Consider the following 22,855-nt stretch of genomic DNA (forward strand, 5'->3'; position numbering starts at 1 on the left):
AATAATAAGTTCACTCAGATACTGTGGAGCCAGACCATGTAGCGCTTTATAAGTTAGTAAAAGTATTTTGTAATCAATGCGAAATTTAACTGGCAGCCAGTGTAGAGATGATAGAACAGGAGTAATATGGTCAAATTTTTTAGTTCTAGTTAGCACTCGAGCTGCTGCATTTTGAACTAACTGGAGTTTGTTTAAGGATCTACCAGAGCATCCAGTTAGAAGAGCATTACAATCATCTAACCGAGAAGTTATAAACGCATGGATCAGTTTTTCGGCGTCATTAACAGATAGTATATTTCTTATTTTAGAAATGTTACGCAAATGATAGAAAGCAACTCTAGTAATATTATTAACGTGTGTATTAAATGAGAGATCTGAATCTATTGTGACACCTAAGTTTTTTACATCTGGGCTGGGAGTAACAGAGAAAGTGTTTAGGTTTAGCACCAGGTTAGACAACTTGTCTCTTGCAGCTTTAGAGCCAACAAGTAAAACCTCTGTTTTATCTGAATTAAGTAAAAGAAAATTACACGACATCCAGTTTTTTATGTCGTTTACACAATCTTCTATCTTACTGATTGTGTCAGTATCATTTGGTTTGGCTGATATATACAGCTGTGTGTCATCTGCATAGCAGTGAAAGTTTATGCCATGTTTATGAATAATTTCACCTAGTGGAAGCATATAGAGTGTAAATAATAGCGGTCCCAGTACCGACCCCTGTGGAACACCATACTTTACTTTTGTAGTTTCCGAGCATTTATTATTTACATAAACGAATTGAGAGCGGTCAGTCAGATATGATTTAAACCAAGAGAGTGCGAGTCCTTTAACACCTACTGTATTTTCTAGCCTCTCCAGTAAAATGTTATGAACGACCGTATCAAACGCTGCGCTAAGATCTAATAGAACAAGAAAAGAGACACATCCATTATCAGAAGACATTAACAACTCGTTAACTACTCTAATTAATGCGGTTTCGGTACTATGATTGGGTCTAAATCCTGATTGAAATTTTTCATGAATACAATTTTCATTCAAATAAGAACATAACTGTTTGGAAACGACTTTTTCTAATATCTTAGAGACAAAAGGAAGGTTTGAAATTGGCCTATAATTAGCTAGTACATGTGGATCAAGATTAGGTTTTTTAATCAGGGGTTTAATAACAGCACTTTTAAACAATTTAGGTACGTACCCAAGGCTAAGGGATGCATTGATTAATGTAAGCAGGGGCTCTACAATAGCTGGGAGTAAATCTTTAAGTAAACGAGTTGGAACAGGATCGAGTATACACGATGATGACTTCGATGATTTAATCAACACAGTTAGTTCATTTTGGGAGATTGGATTAAAGGAATTTAGTTGGATTAACTCGTTACTATTATCACCAATGCTGCTCGGAGTGAGTCCATACTTAACATTGGCAGGTGACACACTCTGACTCTGAAGTCGTATTTTTTCTATCTTGTCATTAAAGAATTTTAAAAAATCATCGCTGGTACAGTCAGGCGGTATATTAGATTCAGTTTCATTAATGTTTTTAGTTAATTTGGACACTGTCTCAAAAAGGAATCTGGGATTGTTTTTATTTTTCTCTATTAGGGATGAATAATATAAAGATTTAGCTTTTATAAGTGCATGTTTATACTCAGTTAGAGCATCTTTCCAAGCAATCTTATACACTTCTAGTGTAGTGTGACGCCACTTGCGTTCTAATTTTCGTGCTGCTTGTTTAAGTGCGCATGTGTGGTCATTGTACCAAGGAGCAAGTTTTTTCTCCCTAATCAGTTTAGTTTAGTAGAAAAGGCGTTCTACTTTTATGCCGAGTGGCGGGTATGGCTAGTATGTTCCTGTGGGCTGATCTGAGGGCTCTTGACGAGACACCCCTAATAACCATATCATTAAAGTACTGTGGAGTGAGACTATAAAGACATTTAAAAATGATTAAAAGAATCTTAAAATCAATTCTAAATGACACTCATCACCAACGTAGCAGAAGACAGGTGTGATATCTCTCATTTTATGTTCATGTCACGATTCTCACTGCAGCGTTTTGCACTCTCTTCGAGCTGGAAATAGAGCTGAAAATAGAACCTTGGTAGGTCTGAGAGAAGAGCTCTTCAGTAATCTAGGCTTAAGGACACAAAAGCCTGTACAGGTTTCTTACAAGCAGCTAGTGAGAGCATGTTACAAACCATGGATATGTTTCTAAGATGCTTCCGCTTTCTGATCACCATTTCCAATAACAATGATTTTGTTTTTATCCTTATTTAGCAGCAGGAAATTATGAAATGTCCAAGAATTAATGTAATGAGCAGGGCATTAATAGATTTATGAGGGTCATAAGCTAAGAAAATACACTGATCAAGCATAACATTATGACTACCTTACTAATATTGTTGGTCCCCCTTTTGCTGCCAAAACAGCCCTGACTCGTTGAAGCATGGACTCCACTAGACCCCTCAAAGGTGTGCTGTTGCTGCAGATGTTAGAAGTTAGCAGCAGATCCTTCAACTCCTGTAAGTTGTGAGGTGGGGCCTCCATGGATCGGACTTGCTTGTCCAGCACATTCCAACAGATGCTTGATTGGATTGAGATCTGGGGAATTTGGAGGCCAAGTCAACACCTCAAACTCGTTGTTGTGCTCCTCAAACCATTCCTGAACCATTTTTGCTTTTAGGCAGGGCGCATTATCCTGCTGAAAGAGGCCACAGCCATCAGGGAATACCGTTTCCATGAAAGGGTGTACATGGTCTGCAACAATGCTTAGGTAGGTGGTACGTGTCACAGTAACATCCACATGGATGGCAGGACCCAAGTTTTCCCAGCAGAACATTGCCCAATGCATCACACTGCCTCCGCCGGCTTGCCTTCTTTATATAGTGCATCCTGGTGCCATGTGTTCCCCAGGTAAGCGACGCACACGCACCCAGCCATCCATGTGATTTAAAAGAAAATGTGATTCATCAGACCAGGCCACCTTCTTCCATTGCTCTGTGGTCCAGTTCCGATGCTCACGTGCCCACTGTTGACGCTTTCGGCGGTGGACAGGGATCAGCACGGGCACCCTGACTGGTCTGCTGCTATGCAGCCCCATATGCAACAAACTGAGATGCACTGTGTATTTCGACACCTTTCTATAAAAACCAGCAATAACTTCTTCAGCAATTTGAGCTACACTAGCTCGTCTGTTGGACCAGGCCAGACTTCGCTCCCCACGTGCATCAATGAGCCTTGGCCGCCCATGACCCTGTCGCTGGTTTACCACTGTTCCCTCCTTGGACCACTTTTGATAGATACTGACCTCTGCAGACCGGGAACACCCTACAAGAGCAGTTCTAGATTTTTACAAATCCTTTCACAAAGACCACAGCAGGCCCAGAGCACAACGTTTTATTCTCTTATTCCACATACATTTGCAGGCACAAATTTTCTATAAACACGCTCACTGGGACGCGGTAATAAGCAATTATCTTGACTGTTTTTGTGGTTATTATTTGCAATACACATTACTTTGGTTTAACACGTGCAGCTTGCTAAAATGCATGCCTAGGGTTTTAATTTAGAAATGTGTAAGTGCATCTTTCCCATCAGAGCACCAAACTAAAATTAAGGAATAATAAGTGATAATTTTCTGATTAGCACTGTTTAAAACAGGCAGTGTTTTGGCACAACTCATTACGTAAAAAGAATGACATTATGCATTTATCATTCATTGTCTGTTTTACCACCATTTTATCCTGGTCAGTGTCGCTGTGGGTTTGATTCATTAAGCGAAAGGCAGGAAACCCCCTGGTTGCCAGGTTGCCAGTCCAGGTTGCCAGTCCAGGTTGCCAGTCCATCAAAGTGGCAAACACAAACACACACATTCACAAACACTTAGGGCAATTTGTAGTAGCTTCAATTGACCTGACTGCATGTTGTGGTGGAAAAACCCTTAATAAAATATCTCAAAGACTGGATTGTGAGTAAAAAAGAGTTTTAATCTCGTCTGCAGAGAAGGATCACACAAAGTCTCACACAGAGACTCTGTGAATGCGATAACATTGGGAAAAATAAACATCCCTATACATCTTGTTGGTGACCTTGTAGGAGATTCCACAAAGATTTCTCAGCTAGAACATAGAAACTGGTCTAAATCAGCTAGAACTGGGTTTTGGATGTCATACAATGCAATTGATGCACTTCTAATTACGTACACCATGTACACATCCAGTAACAATATACTGTAGCAGTATTTTTGAAATATTGGAATATGACTACTGGATCTACATTAGTACAAGTAGTAATTGATTATGTATTAGTACTTTTACTGTAAATTAAAATTTTTCTCTCACAATGTCTCTGGACTTGTGGGAGGAAACCCGAGCACCCAGAAGAAACCCACATGGACAAGATGCAAACTACGCACAGAAAGCACCCTGGACACCCAGCCAGGGAATTACAACCCAGAGTCTCTCTGCTGTGAGACGACAGCGCTACCCACTGCGCCACCATGCCAGAGTTATCAGTAACAAAGTGTAAGTCTTGAACGTTGGGCCTTTATTATGTAAATAACTGTAGTTTATTTTATGCATAAGTTATTTATTTTTTTCCCCAATTTTATCCCCTAATCTAGTCGTATCCAATTACCCTGCCAAACGTTGTTCATGTAGCTGCCCATCCTGCCAGATGGCAGAGCTGAGATTCGATACAATGTATTCAAAATCCCAGCTCTGGTGTGCTAGCGTATTTTACCGCTGCGCCACCTGAGCAGCCCTATGCATACGTTTTTTTTTTTTTTTAAAGTATGTTCTGATAAACTATAGTATTTATATTCTGTTATATTACAAGGCTGTATTTGTATCAATATTAATTTTATTGTCTAATAAATCCAAATCACGTTTATACTGGCCATTTGGCTTCAAATAAATGAGCATCAGAAAAAAAACCACACAAAGTTTTTAATAAACAAAATACAGTGGTACCTTGAAACTCCTTGAAACACTTTGATGACGTTTTACTGCACCGCTCAAGCCAAGCACTGAACAAAGCAGCAGTCGCACACACGTCGAGTTTAAGGAAAATGTTTAAGGGAACAAATTTATCTACAAAGGGCTTTGAGTTTTTAAAATTTCAAGTTTAGGGGACATCGAGTTACAAGGTACCACTGTATTTGATAATGCTTTGTTATTATTTTAAAACAAAAGTATGAAGTAAATCAGCGTGATTTACCTTAGCTTCTATTCTTCAATAGGAGACCAAATTTACATCAGTGTTGATCCATTAGGAATATTAAGAAACAAAAATTAGGACAATAGTTTAGCCCTAGGAGGTTCGGTTTGCACTTCAGAGGATATGGAGGTAACAGGCTGGAGTTTAAAACACATGGCAGTCACGCCTATGTGGCTCAGCAGATAGATATTTTAGTAGCTGGCACAGCAGGTGGAACTTGACATAAAGTTAGCGATAAAAAGCCCATCCACTTAGAGGGATGATATGATTGGTCAATTTCACTTTCATTTGAAACAACATCCGAGAAACAACACAGGGCGGCTTCTTTCATTAAACACTTCACATTCCAACACAAAGTGTGAAGGATTTATTGGCTTAGATTTGTACTTCTTTAGATGTCAATTGTCAAATTATGAAATACATTATGAGCACTTAGAATTAGAAAAAATCTCTCTCATATCATATTCCTGTACATGACTGGTAAAACTAACTATCTGTGACTTGACTGCTAATGAGAATAAGCAGAAGCGGACATTGGACTTAATGGGTTGCCACTTGTCTTTCGGCCCTGCTGCATTACATTCCTTTTAATGGAAGATAAGATAAGATAAGATAATCCTTTATTAGTCCCACAATGGGGAAATTCACATTGTTGCAGCAGCAAAGGGATAGTACAGCACTCAGTACAAAAAAGACAATGTATAACAATAATAATAAAAAGTCAGAAAAACTCTGAAAAATATTTACAAATATTTACAAATAACTGCACGTGAGAATATTGCACATTGTAATAGTTACACATGAGGAAAAAATTGCACATTTTAATGAATAATAATTTAAAGTGTGTGTGTGATCTATCTGGAGCAGTGCTGGTTGTATAATCTAACAGCAGCAGGAAGGAAGGACCTGCGGTACCGCTCCTTCCCACATTTAGGGTGAAGCAGTCTATCACTGAAGGAGCTGCCCAGTGCTGCCAGAGTCTCATGCATGGGGTGGGAGTCATTCTCCAGCATGGATGCCAGCTTGGCTAACATCCTTCTGTCTCCCACCACCTGCACTGGGTCTAAGGGGCTCCCCAGGACAGAGCCGGCCCTCTTAATAAGTTTGTTCAGTCTCTTCCTGTCCGCTGTAGAGATGCTACTGCCCCAGCATACCACTCCGTAAAAGATGGCTGATGCCACCACTGTATCAAAGAAAGTCCTCAGGAGTGCCCCCCGCACTCCAAATGACCTCAGTCTCCTGAGTAGGTAGAGTCTACTCTGACCTTTTTTATAAAGTGCGTTAGTGTTAACTGACCAGTCCAGTTTGTTGTTTAGATGAACACCCAGGTACTTATAAGAGTCCACTCTCTCAATGTCCATTCCCTGGATGTTCACCAGTGGCAAGGTGGATCTGCACCTGCGGAAATCCACCACCAGTTCTTTGGTCTTTCCCACGTTTAACTGGAGGTGATTCTGCAGACACCAGTCCACGAAGTCCTGAATCAGTCCTCTGTACTCGCTGTCCTCGTCATTGTTTATAAGTCCGACAATCGCTGAGTCATCAGAGAACTTCTGGAGGTGACAGTCCGGTGATCTGTACATGAAGTCAGCCGTGTACAGGGTGAAGAGGAATGGTGCCAAGACCGTTCCCTGAGGGGCCCCTGTGCTGCTGACCACCATATCAGACACACAGTCCCATGCCCTCACATACTGTGGTCGGTTGCTGAGGTAGTCCAGTATCCAATTGGACAGGTGACTGTCCACTCCAATATGATCCAGTTTGTCCTTCAGGAGCCCCGGCTGTATTGTGTTAAAAGCACTGGAGAAATCGAAGAAGGTGATTCTCACAGTGCTCCCAGGTTTCTCCAGGTGAGAAAGAGCTCCGTGTAACAGATGGATGATGGCATCATCCACCCCAACGCCAGGCTGGTAAGCAAACTGAAGAGGGTCCATGGATGGGCTCACCAGAGGCGGAGATGGGTAAGGACCAGCCTCCCCAGTGATTTCATCAAATGTGAAGTCAGTGCCACTGGTCTGTCGCTGTTTAGGTCCTTTGGGTGCTGTGTTTTCGGCACAGGTACCACACAAGATGTTTTCCACAGCTGTGGTACTCTTCCCAGCTTCAGACTCAGGTTAAACATGTGCTCGACTACTCTGCACAGCTGATCTGCACAGGACTTGAGGAGCCTGGCACTGATGCCATCTGGACCCGCAGCTTTCTTCACTTTGATTTTCTTCAGCTCATTCCTCACCTGGGCTGTTGTAAAGGACAGATTGGAGCATGGAGGCTGGGTGTTGGAGTGCGTGAATGGGAAGTTAAAGTTGCCAGCAGATGAACCAGTGGGGGGTGGCTGTGATAAGGGCGTGAGTGTGAGAGAAGGGGGAGGGCAGCATGTTGGTGGTGCCACAGAAGGGGGGTTCAGCTGTGATGTCTGTGTAGGGGGAGGGACATGTGAGTGATCAAATCTATTGAAGAACAAATTGAGTTCGTTCACCCACTTCTGGTCCCCCACCACCTGGGAGTCAGGCTTCTTGTGACCAGAGATGGTTTTAAGGCCTTTCCAAACTCCACTGACATTGTTCTGCTGTAGTTCTTCTTCCAACTTCTTCCTGTAGCCAGCTTTCCCCTCTCTGATCTTCCTTCTCAGTTCTCTCTGCACAGCTTTCAGCTCATCCTTATCGCCCGATCTGAAGGCCCTCTTTTTCTTTTTTAGGAGAGCCTTTATGTCAGGATTTATCCATGGCTTATTGTTGGAGAAACACCGAACAGTCTTGGTGGGGACAGTGTTCTCCACACAGAAGTTGACATAATCCGTGATGCAATGAGTGAGACTGTCAATGTCCTCCCCATTAGGGTCACACAGTTCTTCCCACACTGTTGTTTCAAAACAGTCCTTCAGAGCCTCTTCAGTCTCCTTAGACCATTTCTTCACTGTGCGGGTGACTGCTGGTTCTCTGTGCACAAGGGGTTTGTACACAGGCAGAAGATGAACCAGATTGTGATCAGATCTTTCAAGGGGAGGGAGAGGTGATGAGTTATAAGCCTCCTTTGTGTTGGCATAAAACAAGTCCAGTATTTTATTGTCTCTAGTGTGGCAGGTTACATATTGCGTGAAGGTGGACAGAGTGGAGGATGGAGAAACATGATTAAAGTCTCCTGAGATGAGAAGGAGGGCTTGTGGGTGCTGTGTCTGCAGCCTGCACACAGATGAGTGCAGGACATCACAGATGAGATGTTTTCATGAGCATGACACAATCTGTGTAGTGCTGTGATGGGATTGGCAGTTTAGTCAATATTTAGGTATGTTACTTTATTTATATTTGTCCAATTTACTATGTCTAGTTTTAGTCAACACAATAAGAACAAATTGTTAAAAAAGTGTTTTTCTGTCTCCAATCACTGCTACTGGAGAAATAAAGTACATTTTATGACTCATGATACACTCAGCACCTAATTCACATGTATTCAGAACTGAATAAAAAGGTAAGTAAAGTGTCCAAGCATAATGCTGTAAATGTTTATGGCTGCTTATTTTCTGCTGTTTGTGCTTTTTTTTAACAGATTAGAATTTTAAGACCAAAATTTATGGCTATAGTACAATATAAAGATTAGATAACTAAAAACTAGCAAGTCCTCTAGTATTTTAGCCTTTATAACATAAAACTGAATCCTGGCCCCAAAAACACAATCTGAGCTTTTAAATGTTGTTTTACACTGACCAGGCATAACATTTTGACCACTGAGAGGTGAAGTGAATAACACTGATTATCTCTTCATCACGACACCTGTTAGTGGGTGGGATATATTAGGCAGCAAGTGAAAATTTTATCCTCAAAGTTGATGTGTTAGAAGCAGGAAAAATGAGCAAGTGTAATGATTTAAATGAGTTTGACAAGGGCCGAATTGTGATGGCTAGACGACTGGGTCAGAGCATCTCCAAAGCTGCAGCTCTTATGGGGTGTTCCTGGTGTGCAGTGGTCAGTATCTATCAAAAGTGGTCCAAGAAAGGAACAGTGGTAAACCGGTGACAGGGTCATGGGCGGCCTAGGCTCATTGATGCACGTGGGGAGCTAAGGCTGGATCGTGTGGTCCGATCCAACAGACGAGCTACTGCAGCTCAAATTGCTGAAGAAATTAAGGCTGGTTCTGATAGAAAGGTGTCAGAATACGCAGTGCATAACAGTTGCCGGGCTGTTTTGGCAGCAAAACGGGGACCAACACAATATTAGGAAGCTGGTCATAATGTTATGCCTGATCGGTGTATATACAAACAAGGCTTTAGTTGAATTGATTCAAAAATATATATGGATCTCCGTGCCACTGATAAAGATGTAAGTAAGCCATTGGCATGCTGTGTGTATCCGCAAGCAGAATTAATAAATAGTTTTAAAGATATGCCTCGGGCAACATACAGAGGATTCAGAAAGTATTCTGTGGATGTTCGTGAGCATAGATCAGAATATATTAAAGATATACATAATATCAGAGGCTTTGAGTATTCTCAGGACTCAAGTTGTCTTTATAAGTTTAAAATGATAAAAGCTTGGCACAACCCTGAACCGTTCTAGACTTAGCAGTTTGGCCAAATATGGGAATCTGTTTAAAAGATGCCTTGGTCAATGAGGTAAGAAAATCCAAGTGTCACTCTTAAAGAGCTCCTCATGCCAAGTTCACACTACACGACTTTCCAAGTCGTCAGATCGCTGTACAGTTCACACTACACAACTGGATCTTTTGCAATTGGGAGTCCTTTAAGTCGTTGTGTATTTCACACTACACGACTGCTCGACGATAGGGAATTACACACTACACAATCTATAACCGGGAGGAATCGCAAGGAATTTTGCATGAAAACACACGCGAGTGATGAGGGTTCCAAAAATGCAAGTTAACAATATGCTGCATATCCGGCGTTCTCATTGGCTGTAGTTTGACATAGCACTCGCTGCTACTCACAACCTGCTCACAATGCCTTTCAAACTACACGATTTTGAGTCGGCGACAGGTCCAGATATTTAACATGCTAGATATTTTTCTTGTGTCCGAGCGAACACAGAGTTGCCTCCGAGCTGCCACATCTAGCAGCAAGCGAAAATCAGAGCAAAAATCATGTAGTGTGAACTAGGCATTAGGTGTTGTATAGAAATGGAAGATTTCGTTGGATGAAAAAACCATCTCTGCAGCACTCCATAAGACCTTCATGGCAGAGCGGCAAATTGGAAGCTACTGTCAAGTAAATGCATTTGATAGCTACATGCTTAAACCCTACTGAGATATGTGGGAAGACCTTAGGATGGCAGTTCACAGCTGACATGAAGAATGGGATAAACTGCCAAAATCAAGGTGTACAAAGCTTGTAGAGACAATCAAGAGGACACTTTGCAAAATTGCAAAAACACATTTGTCAGTAAAGTGTTCAATAAAAGGCTTTTTTTCCATGAAGTGTAGATTGGTGGATAAAAACGGCAAAAGTGTGCAGTTAAGGGCTATGAATACTTATGAATCCACTATAGGTGACAATGTGATGCCTTTCAAATCAAACATGCCAAAAACCACTGACTATTGACGCTCTTCGGTACACGCGCTGTTCTATAGTTACTGCTTTAATTCAAGGTCTCATACATAACATCCGATCCGCCACTTTAGAAACTGCTTTAAGATTTTTTTAATCACTTTGCTGATATTCAGAGCATGCAGAACAAAAAACTATGAAACGGCATCACTAATAAACCTTTGGAGTATATCACTGTTTAAATACTGTAATTACTAAGAGTTCATGTCTACAATCAGCTATTCCTCTCGCATTCGGAATGACCAGTTTGTTTGTATATTAGGATTTTAACGTCACGTTTTACACTTTGGTTACATTCATGACAGGAATGGTAGTTACTCATTACACAAGATTCATCAGTTCACAAGGTTATATCGAACACAGTCATGGACAATTTTGTATCTCCAATTCACCTCACTTGCATGTCTTTGGAATGTGGGAGGAAAACGGAGCACCCGGAGGAAACCCACGCAGACACGGGGAGAACATGTAAACTCCACACAGAAAGGACCCGGACCGCCCCACCTGGGGATTGAACCCAGGACCTTCTTGATGTGAGGCGACAATGCTACCCTCTTAGCCACCGTGCCACCCTCAAGGCAGTACACTCCACAGAAACAGCTCTCGTGGCTGTCACTGAGAAGCTTCATCCAGCCAAAGCAGCAAAACTGTCATCAGTCCTCATCCTCCTTGACCTCTCTGCAGACCTTGACACAGTTAATCACATCATTCTTTTGTCCATTCTCTCCAACCTTCTCTCCGTTCTCTTCCTCGTTCCTCACAGCCAACTACACAACAATACCACTTGAAAATGGCATTGCTTAATGTTCGTTCACTCAACACAAAAAGTACTGTACTTAGTGAATTTATATCTGACAGTGAACTAGACTTTTTCTGTCTCACTGAAACTTGGCATAAACCCTTGGATTATTTTACGTTAAATCAGACCACGCCAATGGGATACTCGTATATTGATGAACCTCGTATGGAAGGGCGAGGTGGTGGTGTTGCTGCAGTCTATAGGGATGATATTAAAATAACCACTTTGTCTTTTCCTGCTGCTCTTTCTTTTGAACACCTGGCTTTCAAGTTGTCAGGGCCTACTCCTCTGGTCACTGCAGTAGTTTATCGTCCGCCAAAGCCAAACGCTTCCTTTCTCTCTGATTTTTCAGATTTTTTAACCCACCTTAGTGCCCTCTCATCCTCTGTACTGCTTATGGGTGATCTTAACATCCATATTGATGACAACAACTGTAAATTTGCCAGGGAATTTTTGGAATTGTTACAGTGTTTTAATTTCACACAACATATACATTTTCCAACTCATAAAAAAGGTCATACTCTTGACCTTGTCTGCTCTACTGGTGTCCTAGTTCATCAGCCGTCCAGCCATGACCTTACTGTCTCTGATCATTTGACAATCATCATGGACATTGAGGTCACTAAGCCCATCACTAGAGCTAAACGTAAAATATCCTTCAGGAATCTTCAATATATCTCTCCCTCTGCTTTCTCAGATTCTCTTGTTAAAAAGTTGTCTGTCTGTCCTGTACTGTCTAGTAATTCATCTGACCTTGTCGATTACTATAATGACATACTCGCCTCATGTCTTGATGAGCTGGCTCCTTTGAGAACCAAATTTGTTTCATTTAGTCATTCTGCACCATGGTACACAATTGAGCTTCACCAAATGAAATCCCGTAAACGCCAGCTTGAAAGACTTTATAAGAAAACCAGTCTAACAGTACATTATCAGATTTATTCTGATTATCTTCAACATTACAAAGACGCTCTTACGGCAGCCCGATCCACTTACTATTCCGAACTCATACATGCTGGATCAACAAATCCTAAGACTCTCTTTTCCACAATAAATAAACTTCTCAAACCAGTTGACAATACTACCAATTCCTTTACAGTTGACAAGTGTAACTCTTACCTCTCATTTTTTCAAACAAAAGTTGAGAATATCCACAATTTTCTGACAGTTTCCCCTGTCATCTCTGTTTCTCCGCCTATCTCACCTCAATTTATTACCCAGCCTCTGTCTCAGTTCTCACCTGTGTCTCATTTGGACCTATCTGAGATCTTAACAGGGATGCGAAGCTCCACTTGTGTTTTGGATCCTGCTCCATCAAAACTTGTTAAGGGTTGTTTTCCAGTTATCTCATCACTTATCACAGAGATAATCAATTCCTCTCTTAGTTCTGGCTCAGTCCCTCAATCACTCAAATTGGCTGCTGTTACTCCCATACTTAAAAAACCTGGACTTGACTCTAACATTATGAGTAACTTTCGGCCCATTTCCAATCTTCCATTTCTGTCGAAAATACTGGAACGTGTTGTTGCCTCACAGCTCAAAGATCACCTAAATTCCAATAATCTATTTGAATCATTTCAGTCTGGTTTCCGCCCCCAGCACAGCACTGAGTCAGCCCTCCTCAAAGTCACAAATGACCTTCTTCTTTCCTCAGACTCTGGACAAATTAATATTCTCGTCCTCCTTGATCTTACTGCAGCTTTTGACACCATTAATCACTCCATTCTTCTGTCCCGCCTTGAATCCTCTGTCAACATCACTGGTACTGCCCTTTTGTGGTTAAGGTCATATCTCGTAAACAGACAACAGTTTGTTAATATCAACAATTGTAGTTCTGCCATTGCTCCACTGTCCCAAGGCGTTCCCCAAGGCTCAGTGTTAGGTCCCCTTTTGTTTATTCTTTATATGCTCCCCCTTGGTGACATCATACGTCGGCATGGTTTACATTTCCACTGCTATGCTGATGATATTCAGCTTTACATCTCCTCCAAATCCATTAATACTGAACTTCACTCCACTCTGACAAATTGCATCACTGAAATGAAATTGTGGATGAAAGCTAATTTCCTCAAATTAAACTGTGAAAAATCAGATATGATCATCGTAGGTCCTACATCCCTGGCAAAAACCACAAAAAATTTTCAAATTACCATTGATAATGACACTTTGTCTCCGTCTTCTAACATCCGAAATCTTGGTGTAATTTTTGATAGCAACCTCTCTTTTGACCGCCATGTAAATCACATCACCAAAACTGCTTTCTTTCATCTAAAAAACATAGCACGTCTACGTCCATCACTCTCCTTTTCTGCCGCCGAAACCTTGATTCATGCTTTTATTACATCCAGAATTGATTATTGCAATAGCATCCTTTATGGTACATCTAACAAAATCCTAAAAAAACTTCAGTATATCCAGAATTCAGCTGCTCGCCTCCTTACTCATACTCGCTCCCGTGATCATATTACACCTGTTCTACAAAAACTTCATTGGCTTCCCGTTGCTCAACGCATTCAATTCAAAATTCTTCTATTCACTCACAAAGCTCTCCATAATCAGGCCCCATCCTACCTCACCGACCTGCTCCATCAGCACATTCCCTCCCGTAGCCTTCGCTCTTCTGAGGCTAACCTACTGTCCATACCCTCTAGGACCAAGCACCGGACCTGGGGTGACAGGGCCTTTTCCATAGCTGCTCCATCTTTATGGAATGCTCTCCCCAAACACCTACGAGATTGTCCTGACCTGTCCAAATTCAAGTCACTTCTCAAAACTCATCTATTCAGAGTGGCATTTAACTTGTAATCACACGAAATAAATGCTTTTATTTTTGCTATTCTTTTTTAATAGTTTTTATACTTAGATCACGACAGAAATGTTAAGTCCTAGATCCTAAAACTTGTAAAGTTTTCAGTTTCCTGATTGCATGTGAATCTGTCCTGTTTCTGTCTAATTTTAAGAAATTGTTCTATATTTGTTGTTCTCTCTCATAATTTAGCTAATTTTTAATGAACTGTCTTATGCTGCTCTCTTTGTTTTTATCTTAATTATTCTTGTTGTTGATGTACTATTTTGATTTTGTACTATGATTTGTATGGTGTATGTACGTATTTGTTTTGATTATTTGTCTTATGTAAAGCGTCTTTGAGTATCTTGAAAAGCGCTATATAAATAAAATGTATTATTATTATTATTAACCTTGGAATACCTGGTTTAGCATGGCAATGGATAGTCTTCTACCTGGAAGGGCGTTTCTACCACTAGGTAGGAAACTAGTGTTTGCCAGGGCTCTGTACTTGGCCCTTTTCTATTCTCCATCTACACTCGCTCCCTTGGTAAGGTCATATCCTCCCATAACTTCTCTTACCACTTCTGCAGATAATACTCAGCTCATTCTGTCATTTCCTCATCCAGACACACAAGTCTCAGCTCGCATCTCAGCATGTCTGCAAGATATCTCATTATGAATGTCAGCTCATCATCTAAAACTTAATCCCAGCAAGACAGAGCTGATACTTATTCCTGGAGTATAACCCTAGACCTAGTCATCTCTCTTGATGACTCCCAGATCAGACCATCTGATAATGTAAGAAACCTTGGTGTTGTCCTGGATAACCAGCTGTCCGTCTTTCCTCATGTAGCCTACAAAATCAAGGCTACATACAAAATCATGGCCATTTCTCTCTATGGAAGCCACTTAGATTCTTGTCCAATCACTTGTAATCTCTTGGCTGGACTACTGCAAGCAGGCAGGTGCTCCCATGTCCACTATTAAACCTTTGCAACTCATTCAAAATGCAGCTGCTTGCCTGGTTTTTGACCAACTAAACAGTGCCACATCACCACACTGTTTCTCTTCACTAGCTTCCTTAAAGAACAATACCACATGGAAATAGACCTGGACTTGAATATGACTAAATTACAAACACAGCTGTACAGGTATACTCTGTTGGGTTTATTTGGATTAGAAGCATATATCAGCTATATCAGCAGTGTCACTTAACACTTTGATGTAAGAGATCAAAGCATCATGAGGTTTAGCTGTACTACATCGATTGCTTAGGCTGTGATTAAAAATTAATGCCCATATTAAGAAGACCTGGGCTTTTTTGCTGACACAACAACCCAATGCATTCTGATTAAACAATCTCTATTCTGTATAGTCAGCCTAAAAAACATCTTAGATATAAAAAAATAACCTTGGTACATGACATTTAACAAACCATTATGGGGACATGTTAACCCACACTGCATTTAGTTATGGAAAAGTAAAGCCAAAATGTGTCCATTTCTTTTAGTACAGACAAACACAAGGAATATGCCTTTAAAAAATGACCTGTAGCAAAAAATTTAAATCACACCACAGCAAATGACTAGGTTATACTGAACACAGTTATTTATATGTAATTGCCAATGTCTTCGATCTCTGTTGAGATCATGACAAAACCAAGATCTAAACAAAGCAAGAACATGACCCTTTCCAACCACGACCAAGACAAGATTCAAAATGATACCTACAAAGACCAAGATGAAGCACATCAATCATAAAGAAGACAAGACCATACCAATTAAGACCAGGATAAGGATAATAACCATACTAATCAATGCAAGACCAAGAATTTTAATAATAAGACCAGGAACTTTCAAGACCAAACCCAAACCAACCAAGAACCACACAAACAAAGTCCAAGGCAAATCCAAAGCCCAAACCAATCGAGACCAAATCAGCATCAGGAATCATTCAAACCAAGGACCAACTGTGGTAAATGTATGTATGTCATGATGTCTTTTGTGTAACGACTAAAAGTATTCAGATCCATTATTCAATACTTTCTTCAAACAGTAATTACAGCTGAAAGTATTTACAATACATCTCTAAAATCTTTGCAAACCTGGATATTGGCCATTTTAAACCCATTCTTTAAGGCAGATTGATCCTTTTACACAAATATATAATATAGATTATCCATGGGGTTTAAGTCTGGGTTTCGGCTGAAAAAAGTATAGAGCTAAAAAACAATAATGCTCTTTTTTTATTATTGGTGCTGGTCCCTTTTTTAACAGTTCAGAAACAGTTTAGTGCATCATACAGTGGTTCATAAAGACATGCTTTGGTGACAGAGTAAGAAACCCTCATTCAACATCTTTGGGATGAACAAAAGTCTGACCTTACTAATGCTCTTGTGGCTAAATGCACAAGTGATTTCCAGTGAGTGCCTGTTCAGATAGCAAAACAATACATATAACCTTAAAAAATGCAAAAATATTTTAAGATGTCAACTGCAGAAAATCTCAAGAAGTAATTTAGAAATTCATTATTTTATGTATTTTGTAATTACTATCAGAATGTTTTTACAGCTTGAACTTGATATTGATTTTGTACTCTAGTTATATAAAGACACTCTGTTTTCTTTCACATCACCAGAGTGGTGGCTGGATTGATGTCTTAAGGACTTGGAATTCTATTTTTCCTGCTTTGTCGGGAGAGAAGTAATTTGCAGGTACCGTGATACAGAATCTATTCTTCCAAGTGCAACTTGTGTTTTGAAGATTTTCAACAAATACCGGTATAATTTTGCAGACTAAAAATGTAAAGACTGAAAAAGTCTTACCTTGGGTATAAAGCTATATGCAATAATATATACACCAATCAGCCATAACATTAAAACCACCTCCTTGTTTCTATACACACTGTCTATTTTATCGGCTTCACTTACCATATACGTAGAAGCACTTTGTAGTTCTACAATTACTGACTGTAGTACATCTGTTTCTCTGCATGCTTTTTAGCCCCCTTTCATGCTGTTCTTCAATATTATTTGGGTGGTAGATCATTCTAAGCACTGCAGTGTGTTAGTGTGTGTTGTGCTGGTATGAGTGGATAAGACACAGCAATGCTGATGGAGTTTTCAAACACCTCACTGTCACTGCTGAACTGACAATAGTCCACAAACCTAAAATATCCAGCTAACAGTGCCCCGTGGGCAGCATCCTGTGACCACTGATGAAGGTCTAGAAGATGACCAACTAAAACAGCAGCGATAGATGAGCGATCATCTCTGACTTTACATCTACAAGGTGAACCAACTGGGTAGTGTCTAATAGAGTGGACAGTGAGTGGACACGGTATTTAAAAACTCCAGCAGCATTGCTGTGTCTGATCCACTCATATCAGCACAACACACACCAACACACCACCACCATGTCAGTGTCACTGCAGTGCTGAGAATGACCCACCCCCCAAATAATACCTGCTCTGCAGTGGTCCTGGGAGAGTCCTGACCATTAAAGAACAGCATGAAAGGAGGCTAACAAAGCAAGCAGAGAATCAGATGGACTACAGTCAGTAATTGTAGAACTAAAAAGTGCCTCTATATGGTAAGTAGAGCTGATAAAATAAACAGTGAGTGTAGAAACAAGGAGGTGGTTTTAATGTTATGGCTGATCAGTTTATAGTCGTACCACTGCAGCAGCATTCCTGAAGGTGTGCTGTGCTATCTGGCACCAAGATGTTAGCAGCAAATCCTTCAACTCCTGCAAGTTGTGAGGAAGGGCCTCCATGGATCGAACTTGTTTGTCCAGCACATCCCACAGATGCTTGATTGGATTGAGATCTGGGGAATTTGGAGACAAAGTCAACACCTCAAACTTGTTGTTGTGCTCCTCAAACCATTCCTGTGGCAGGGCGCATTATCCTGCTGAAAGAGGCCACAGCCATCAGGGAATACCGTTTCCATGAAAGGGTGTACATGGTCTGCAACAATGCTTAGGTAGGTGGTACGTGTCAAAGTAACATCCACATGGATGGCAGGAGAACATTGCCCAAAGCATCACACTGCCTTCGCCGGCTTGCCTTCTTCCCATAGTGCACCCTGGTGCCATGTCTTCCCCAGGTAAGCAACGCACACACACCCGGCCATCCACAAGGTGTAAAAGAAAATGTGATTCATCAGACAAGGCCACCTTCTTCCATTGCTCCGTGGTCCAGTTCAGATGCTCACTTGCCCATTGTTGGCGCTTTCAACCCTTGTCAAACTCGCTCAAATCCTTATGCTTGCCCATATTTCCTGCTTCTAACACTTCAACTTTGAAAATAAAATGTTCACTTGCTGCCTAATATATCCCACCCACTAACAGGTCCCGTGATGTAGAGATAATCCGTGTTATTCACTTCACCTGTCAGTGGTAATAATGTTATGCCTGGTCGGTGTATAACAGTGGTAAACATGGTCCCAATCGATTTGGAACATAGTGTGGCATTAAAATGAGCACATACAGCTATTTACAGTGGGAACATTTAAAGTGGTCTTTGTTCATAGGAACAAAGTCAGGCAACAAACATTTTAAACAAAGCTACAGACCGGCAAAGGGTAAAACAATTCTTCATAGACTGGTGACCACCCACTCATTTAAATGTCACTCAACAACCGTAGAATGTCAAAGTGAACTACAAATAGAATGGTAAATGGCAGCTGGGGTGAAATGAATGGCTAGGATGGGTGAAACAGGCTTGTAGGGACATGGCTGAAGTAATGCAAAGCAAAAAAAAAAAAAAAAAGACCTTCATCAATAAAAAGCAACCAGGAGAACCAGGCTACGATTAGGGCTGGGTGATATGACTAAAAAACTCATATCTCGATATGCTTTTGAGAAGTGGCGATATATGATACGATATAAATGTAAACTTGTAAAGATGTAAACTTACCAAAGTACAATGGCAGACCACTGGCCATATTCGGAGCGTTTATATTTTGTATTATTACAACAAATCAGCAGAATTTTTGTATTTGATAATGCTAAGTATTTGATAATGCTTTGCTGTCATTGCAAAATGAAGGCGCACGGTAAAAAGCAGCACTGCGACCCAGATCAACCACACAGCAGCATAAAATTATAACCGCTGCTTACCTGAGCTTCTCTTCTTCAAATTGAGACCAAATCTACAGTATATCCATGTGTTGTTCCATTAGGGATATAATCCACTTTTTTGTAAATGTTTTCCTTTATGTTCCCAGAATATTTCCAGTATATTTACTGCACAAAACCCTACTCTGTTGCACATCATCCCTACGGAAGCCAAACCATTTCTAGACAACTAAACTGATGTTTTTTGGTATTAAATCTTCGCCACTTAGTTAATTTTTCTCCATAGTTGCTAGACTTATTAGTTATTTATGAGGTAGACCTGAAGGAGCTTAATGAACGTGGGAAAAATTAGTATAGCAGCACACACTGACAATGGTGGGCCCACGTGGTGTATGTGTGTGCATGCATGCGCCCACCTGCTGATTCGCGAAAGAGAGCATGGTAACCTGTGTATCCTAGGCATACTCGATATAACGATATGGTCATTTTCAACATTGTGTAAAAAGTCAAATCAAAGATATCGATATTTTTGATATACCGCCCAGCCCTAGCTACGATTCGCAAAAAAACAAAAAAAAACAAAAAAAAACCTTAAGGACTTGACAACAGTAAGATCAGATTCTCTGATGAGGGCGCTCGGGCAGCACAGCGCCAAAACCCAATAGACCACCAGTGCTAAGATGTCTAGCTCTTGAGTTTGAATCAGCTCTGCCATCAACTGGCCAGGCACCTACACAAACATTATTGGCTGCAATTATCTGCCAGGTGGGAGGGCTGAAGGGATTCCTTATTGCTGCTGCATTTGTGGCTTTTACTGGCTAGTCATTGGTGTCTGCACAAAGACGGAAAATAATGGAGATCAGCGTGTGACACTTTACGTGCGATATTGATCCCTGTGTGAACCCACCTCAGGCAGGTGAAAAAAGCAATTAGCACCACACACTCGAAGGATGAATGAGAGAAAATGAAAAAATGCATCAATACACAAAGATAAAAAAAAATTCTGATGAGTCCAATGTTCAGCCTCGTCCAACGAATTTGGTGAAAGACTGGAGATGATCTGGGGATATGTCAGCAAGCCTGGAATCAGGCAGATGTGTCTTAGCCATGTATAGAGTTATCCTGAAAGAATTATATTCTCCAACTCTGAGAATTGTGTTTTCTAGCAGGGCGATGCTCCATGCCAAACAGCCATGTCAGTCATGGCATGGTGAATCAACAGATCAAGATTCTATCTTGGCCAGTCTCCAGACATAAACCCCCTAGTGAAAGCCTCTTAAATGTAACAAGAGGAAGACAGACAGCCACAGGACATGAAATAAAGATAAGCTGCTTGAATTTTTGTGCCAGGAGGGACATAAAGTCCCTTCATAAAGTTCCTTTATGTTCCTCCTGGCACAAAGAGCAGCAAAGAGGGAAAGGGTTGCATTATTCAAGATCTGAAAACACTATCTTTTGACCAGTTCTAACTTTCTACAAGTAAATGCTCTAAATAACATTGTATTTGGAACTTGGGAGAAATGTCTGTACAAAAATAAAAATACATTGATCCACCATAACAATAAAACCACCTTGTTTTTACACACACTGCCCATTTTATCAGCTCCGCTTACCATACAGAAGCACTTTGAAGTTCTACAATTACTGACTGTAGTCCATCTGTTTCTGTACATACCTTTCTAGCCTGCTTTCACCCTGTTCTTCAATGGTCAGGAGCCCCACAGGACCACCACACAGCAGGTATTATTTAGGTGGTGGATCACTCAGCACTGCAGTGACACTGACATGGTGGTGGTGTGTTAGTGTGTGTTGTGCTGGTATGAGTAGATCAGACACAGCAGCGCTGCTGGAGTTTTTGAATACCATGTCCACTCACTGTCCACTCTATTAGACACTCCTACTTAGTTGGTCCATCTTGTAGATGTCAGAGACGATCACTCATCTATTGCTGCTGTTTGAGTTGGTCATCTTCTAGACGTTCATCAGTGGTCACAGGACGCTGCCCATGGGGCTCTGTTGGCTGAATATTTTTGGTTGGTGGACTATTCTCAGTCCAGCAGTGACAGTGAGGTGTTTGAAAACTCCATCAGCATTGCTGTGTCTTATCCACTAATACCAGCACCACACACACTAACACACCACCACCATGTGAGTGTCACTGCAGTGTTGAAAATCATCCACCAACCAGAAAAAACCTACTCTGTAGTGGTTCTGGGAGAGTCCTGACCATTGAAGAACAGGATGAAAGCATGCTAAAAAAGTATGCAGAGAAGCAGATGGACTACAGTCAGTAATTGTAGAACTACAAAGTGCTTCTATATGGTAAGTGGAGCTGATAAAATGGACAGTGTGTGTAGAAACCAGGAGGTGGTTTTAATGTTATGGCTGATCGGTATAGGTAATCATTGTATTAATTTAAAGGAGATCTTATGGTGCTTTTCTTGCATCAATATTGCATGAAGTAATAACTGTTACAAGCAAATTGCTTACATAATATTATGAACTTCAAATAATGTGCATGGCTCCATGTTATTCGTTCACATTCATCCTTTATTTTAAACCTTTATAGGCAAATTTAAACATTAAATTAAATGTTGTGCCATCTTAAGTATTTTGGATTGGATTGGAGAAGTATTTTGGTTGTCATTTGTCTTTTTATGTTTTAACCTTGCCAAGAGTGCCACACGAAAAAAAAGCAGCTCTTGTAACTACTCCTAAAACGAACATGTTTAAATAAACAGAACTAGGGAAAATGTCATTATTTTTATGGCCCTTTATATTCTAGTCTACTCTCTCTGTGCTTCACTATTCTGAAAGAGGAAAATAAAGCAACAAAAACGGTTTTCTTGGGTCACATACAATCAGAAAAACTCCACAAACCCTTAGGAATAAAACAGAAGAGCCAAGCATTTATACAATACTTCAGTGACTGTTTTTTACACTTCTAAATTGTTTTTGTGCTGGCTACAACAATAATGGATTGGATGACTAATTACATTCTGGCAGCTAGTGTGGCTGTATAAAAATAACAGGGACTCTCATCATTAGCAAATACTGTTATGAATTTAAAAAGATCCTCCTGTGGGGCTTTACCCACATTATTCATTTTGCTAGAAGGAAGAATCTGTCAAATTTAAACTAAAACAAGAGATGTATGGTATACATAATTAATTCCACATCTACAATTATGCTTAAATGAACACTGTCTACCTGGTCAAAAATATACATCTATAATTAAGCTTCTAGCACAACTCTTAAATTTGTTACCATTTTACTTAGCAAAATTAGTAAAGTACAATTAATTCTTTATTATTATTTTTTTTGATAGGGTTAAAACTGACAGTTTGAGGTTTTGCTGAATAATTTCAGGTAATATTCCTTCCATCATTATTTCATCCATCCATGGCAAAGCACCATTC

General features: G+C 40.5%; 1 protein-coding gene across 1 annotated transcript in view; it reads right to left on the reverse strand.

Annotated features, from left to right (window-relative positions):
- The window catches only part of ltk (leukocyte receptor tyrosine kinase), a 147,064-nt gene that overhangs the window by 78,882 nt on the left and 45,327 nt on the right, over positions 1-22,855 (reverse strand). Inside the window, exons 2-3 of the mRNA XM_063007916.1 lie at positions 7,327-8,396; positions 6,616-7,258 (exon numbers count right to left, since the gene is read on the reverse strand). Coding sequence (XP_062863986.1) covers positions 6,616-7,258; positions 7,327-8,396 — 1,713 coding nt within the window. The remainder of the gene's footprint in view (positions 1-6,615; positions 7,259-7,326; positions 8,397-22,855) is intronic.

The sequence above is a fragment of the Trichomycterus rosablanca genome, chromosome 13 (assembly GCF_030014385.1).
Source record: "Trichomycterus rosablanca isolate fTriRos1 chromosome 13, fTriRos1.hap1, whole genome shotgun sequence".
NCBI classification, from domain to species: Eukaryota; Metazoa; Chordata; class Actinopteri; order Siluriformes; family Trichomycteridae; genus Trichomycterus; species Trichomycterus rosablanca.